General features: G+C 45.1%; 1 protein-coding gene across 1 annotated transcript; it reads right to left on the minus strand.

Moving 5' to 3' along the window:
* Positions 1–2434: 2434 nt before the first annotated feature.
* On the minus strand, positions 2435–4642 carry SLC25A4 (solute carrier family 25 member 4). The gene is made up of 4 exons (XM_062492825.1): positions 4532–4642; positions 3803–4289; positions 3371–3511; positions 2435–3022 (listed from the first exon to the last, which is right to left on the minus strand). The coding sequence occupies exons 1-4, from the start codon at positions 4640–4642 to the stop codon at positions 2865–2867; spliced, it is 897 nt and encodes a 298-aa protein (XP_062348809.1). The 3' UTR covers positions 2435–2864.
* Positions 4643–5221: the final 579 nt, after the last annotated feature.

A 5221-nucleotide genomic window follows, 5' to 3' on the forward strand; every position in this document is an offset into this window, starting at 1 on the left:
ACTCACACAATGGATTACTTTTAATTGCTTCATCTTATTTAACTTTGGTATGAAAAAGTGTCAATTTTGTAAATCATAAATAAAATATTTAACATGAATTGTCAGTGTAGTGGCTTCTTGCAGATTTTTGTAATGGGTATTAAGGTGCAAAGAAGGTTGAATAGCTTGGTATATAGAAAAAAATGCATGTTTTCCATTGTTCAAGTGTTAAATGTAAGGGAATAATGGTTTTGTCACAGGCTTTAGTTTGCCTGTGACCAGCTCATGCAAAGGTACAAAAGAAGTAGTATCAGTTGACTTTGACAATGGGAGTTGAAGTAGCAATTGCAAACCCTCTGCTAACTCTTCTAAAAATGAAGAGCTGATGGCTTCCAGCAAGTGTTATGCACCAACTCAGGGCAGAGCTGCTTTCAGAGAATGGTTAATTCATTGACAGTTTTGAGCTATGACCAACACTATCTTTATGGAGAGCACTGCCTGCTCTCCCACACCATGTGCATTGGTTTTTAAGCAGAAACAAGCCCTTTACCTGTGTTTTGCATATTCTTTTTTTAATGTACTTTCTCAGCCCAGTGGGATTTTCCTGCAGCGATACTCCTTACTCTCCCTTTAAATAAGCCTTAGTCTCTTTATTTTGCCTTTTTCCCTGGAATGTAAATTCTTTCATTTGCACTTATTTGAAGTTTATTTCTGAAGAATCTGAAGCTTCCTCTTAGTCATCTCATTCAGATACACACTTCCCCAAAGGTTTTGTACCTCTGCCTATTACTGTGCCTCTTTCTAGCCAACTTGCACCAGGTGCCACTTCCAGCCTTACCTGTGAGCTAAATGAGAACTGGATAGCTGGATTGTGTTAGCAAGCTTCTCATAAGGAACCATTAGGAAAGTGCAGAGGAAGGAGAAAAGAAGAAGCAGAAACTAGCAGAGTTTTTAAGAGAAACCAATGCACTTTGAAAACCCGTAGAAATATCTTCTTCATAAACTTATGGTTTGATAGATTGCAACCCTGGTTATTTGCCATGGGAAAGAAAACAGACCAGGTATATAAAAAAGCAAGTATTTAAGAGAGCAACCATGAAAAAGGGAGATAAAATAATCGGGCCACAATTTTGTCCTGGGACAAACAAAATAAAACATATATTTGGTTAATTTAAAAAGTCTTATTTTTTGGACCAGTATTTCCCAAACACTTCTTTTTTTTCAAGTGGATAGATGTTGCTTCCAGATACTGGTTAGTGGCTGGAACCTGCCTTCATGGAGAACAGAGCTGTGGCAGAGAACCCAAGCCTCTCATGCCAAGTGACAGTGACTTACCTGTACCTGATAAAGGTTTCAAACACAGGAAAAGGATAACTGGAAGCCATAAATATGCAGTAGTAAAAGATGAAGATGAGATAGAAGTTAATTTGATTATCACTTGCTTAGTCTTACCCCTTTGCCCAGAGAAGTGGAGGCACCCCAACCATGGAAGTGTCCAAGGCCAGGAACTGAGTCTAGTATCCAGTGTCCCTGCCTATGGCATGGGCTTGGATCTAGATGGTCTCTAAGGTCTCTTCCAACACAAACAGTGCTCTGAGTCCATGGGTCTTGTCCTAGGTGAATTAATAGCAAATGCTTGTCTAGATGTAGTCAAACTGAACAACTGCAATGGCCACACCTCACTTTCCCTCCTTTGCCTCATCAGACAGCCTGTTCTTCCATGCATTCACAACCCTGCAGCATCTAAAGTTTAAAAAGTGTACTGAGCCTGTTCCAGTCTCACCAGTAGTTATTAGTGCAATGTGTGCATAATGGTTCAACATGTAATTATTTTAATAACTCTTGACTATTCAATCCCAGAATAACTTTTCAAGTAAAATAAACCATTACTGCTTCATTATTCAATGAGGATAATCTCATTTTTGTTGAAAGTGTCAAAGTTAAGCATAATATAAGCAAGTTATGCAAGCAGCTAAGACTAGGTGGAAGCTTATCTCAAAGATCTCTGGCTGCAGTACCCTTCAACTGAATGCACTTGGTTTTGCAATTGTAGAATTATCAACAGCCTCAATAACTTCACCTACCTAAAACTCTGTTGAAAAAAAACTTCCAAGAGACAGCCACTAACAGTATCCTGATTAGCACATCACCTTGTAAGACAAGCTTGTAATGTACAAACGTACTGAAAACAACAGGAAAAAGTTCATTAATATATGAATTTATTTCATTTCAGTTTTAGTTCAATTGAACAGAGCAGACAACTTTTTCCTTTGAGACAATACAGGGAATTTTTGAAACATTGTATTTCCATATTTTACAAAGTATGTCTGAAAAATCAGATTACAGTTTCAAGCATATGGCTATATAGTTTGTCAAGGAGGAGGCTGCAGTTAGAAACTCAGCCTGGTGCTTTAGTATAGTTTATTACTTCAGACATGCTTGTCACTTAATATTATATTAAAAAATAGAGCTTTAGAAGAAAACATGATTTTAATTCATGTTACATCATCACAGTGTTGGGTAGCTAGAGATATTACTTAGTGTAATAAATATTTATGACAATCTATTGAGAATTCACAATATTAGATTTTAGACTAGGTATAGACCACATATATTTTGTCTTTAGACAAAATCTATTACCTGCAATTTGAAGTATAATATATACATAGGTTCTAATACAAATGGTGGAGGAATTCTCATAGAAAAACGTAACTGTGATGTTGTGGACAATTTTTAAATTAATGCATCCTTATCTCTGCCAGATACGTTACTCAAATTTTATTCTGTTTCCCTAGGAAATATTTTGTTGTCCATTACACCACAAGTTCGTATTTTTAAAAAAGTTGATTGAGAACAATTGAACTACTGCATTATGATGTTAAGTTTTAGACATACTTCTTGATTTCATCATAAAGTACTAATACAAAAGCTCCGCCCATGCCTCTCAACACATTCGACCAGGCACCTTTGAAGAACGCTTTGGAGCCTTCATCTTTAGCTATCTTCCTCCAGCAATCAATTGTGCCCTTATACATAATATCAGCTGTGGAAACAAACGTAAAGGTTAGAAGGGTTGAAGTTATAGAGGAAGTATGTTTCAACTGTTGCATCTTTAAAACAACAAGGAATAAACAAAGTACAATTGACGATTTAAAACTTAGTAATCAATTAAGAAAAATTAATTCTCCATAGGAAATCAAGTAATTTCTCAGTCCTTTAGATCAACACTATAGAAATAACCAGCAATGTGCTCCCTGTAGGTTTTTTAAGGAGTCCAATGAGAAGGTTATTAGTTTTCCATAAGCCAAAAAAAAAAAAAAATGCAATATCTCTTATCTTATCCCAATGAAACTTTCTGCAGCCAGAACACCAGAGGAACATTTATTCTTACCTCCCTTTCGGCCAGACTGCATCATCATCCTACGTCGCACAGTATCAAAAGGATAAGAAACCAGCCCTGCCACTGCAGTGACGCTCTGGGCAATCATCCAGCTCACTACGATGTGCACATTCTTTGGATCAGGCAACATACCTGTCATCAAGAACAAATGAACGGAATCAGTACAGAGGGAAAGGGCTGTGGGAAACACGGCTGCGGAAGGAATAATCACCCACCAACCCCAGAGGCAATCCAAACCCAAGGCCTTTCAGAACAGCAAGCAGAGGGAAGCAGGAATGCGTGTCAGAAACACCTGTGCACATTCTAGCACTGCACTCAACTGGTGCCGAGCCAAGCTCTGCATGCCCTTGTACTGCAAAGTGCCCTAGAGTGCCTTTACTGAATGGATCTTTCCTTGCAGTCACTCCTCCGTGCACTTCTTACCCTTGGCCGTGTCGTATACCCCAAAATAGGCTGCTCTGTAGATGATGATGCCCTGGACAGACACACTAAATCCTTGGTACAGGCCCCTCAAGCCATCAGACTTAAAGATCTTGACAATGCAGTCGCCCAGGCCAGAGAACTCCCTCTCAGTGGCTCCTTTGCCCACATCAGCCGCCAGCCGGGTCCTGGCGAAATCCAGCGGGTAGACGAAGCAGAGGGAGGTGGCTCCTGCGGCACCCCCGGACGCAAGGTTCCCTGCGAAGTAGCGCCAGAACTGCTTGTGCCTGTCCACTCCGCCCAGGAAGATCTGCTTGTACTTGTCCTTGAAGGCGAAGTTAAGGGCCTGGGTGGGGAAGTACCGGATGACATTGGCCAAGTTGCCTCTCCAGAAGGAGGCGATGCCCTGCTCCTTGGGGATGCGGACTATGCAGTCCACGATGCCCTTGTACTGCTTATCGGCCGTGATCTGTTTGCTGGCATGCTGGACCTGCAGGGAGGAGAAGGACGGCAGGGTGAGAGACGGACACCGCAGGGGTGACCCGGCGCGCCGAAGGGCACGGACGGGGCCGGCCCCGCTCCCGCCGCCACGAGGCGCTGCTGAACGTCCCGGGCAGCTCCCCCGTAACCGGAGCCGGCCGAGCTCCTTCCCATATTTAGTCACGCCGGGCAGCGGCCGCCGCGCCGGCACCACCTGTGGCGCGGCACCACCGCCCCCCATCGCCCCCTCACCTGCAGCAGCAACTTCACTCTCTCGATGGGGGCGACAGCCGTCTTGGAGACGGCGGCGGCGATCCCGCCGGCCAGAAAGTCCTTGACGAAGCTGAGCGCTTGGTCACCCATGCCGCGAGCCGGTCCGACAGCCCCGCCCGGAGAGAGACAACGAGCGGACACTTCCCCACCCCGCCGGACAAATGAGCCGGCGTTCCGCACCGCCCCTCTTATAGCCCGCGGCCTCTCGCGATAGGAGGAGGCGCCTCCCGGGGCCGAGGCCATTGGCTGCGGCCCGCCGGGCCCGCCCCGCCATGTTCCTGCGAGCGGCGGCCGCGAGGGACGCGGGGCCCGGGACGTTTAAAGGACAAATTAAAGTTATCTGGTGTCTGCTGGGGAACGCGGTGTCAGAGCATGTGCCCGCTGTATTTATAGCTCCCGGGAGGCACCGGGAACATGGGGAGCTGGCAGGAGCTTCAGGCCGTGTTAACCGTTCCGTGCAGGCGAGAGGCAGCGGCTGGCGGCCAAAAGCTTGCCCGGAGCGGTCTGAGAGTGCTCTAAGCCTTGCCCATATGTGCGTGGATTCACGCAGAGAGGGGAGACATGGATGTCGTGGCCAAGAGCGAAGCTACCCAGGGATGTCCTGCCGGCCTGGAAGGTGGTGCTGTGTTCACAGGCATCAGTGACCAGGGGTGCACTGGACCGCTCTTG

The sequence above is a fragment of the Cinclus cinclus genome, chromosome 5, assembly GCF_963662255.1.
Source record: "Cinclus cinclus chromosome 5, bCinCin1.1, whole genome shotgun sequence".
Lineage (NCBI taxonomy): Eukaryota > Metazoa > Chordata > Aves > Passeriformes > Cinclidae > Cinclus > Cinclus cinclus.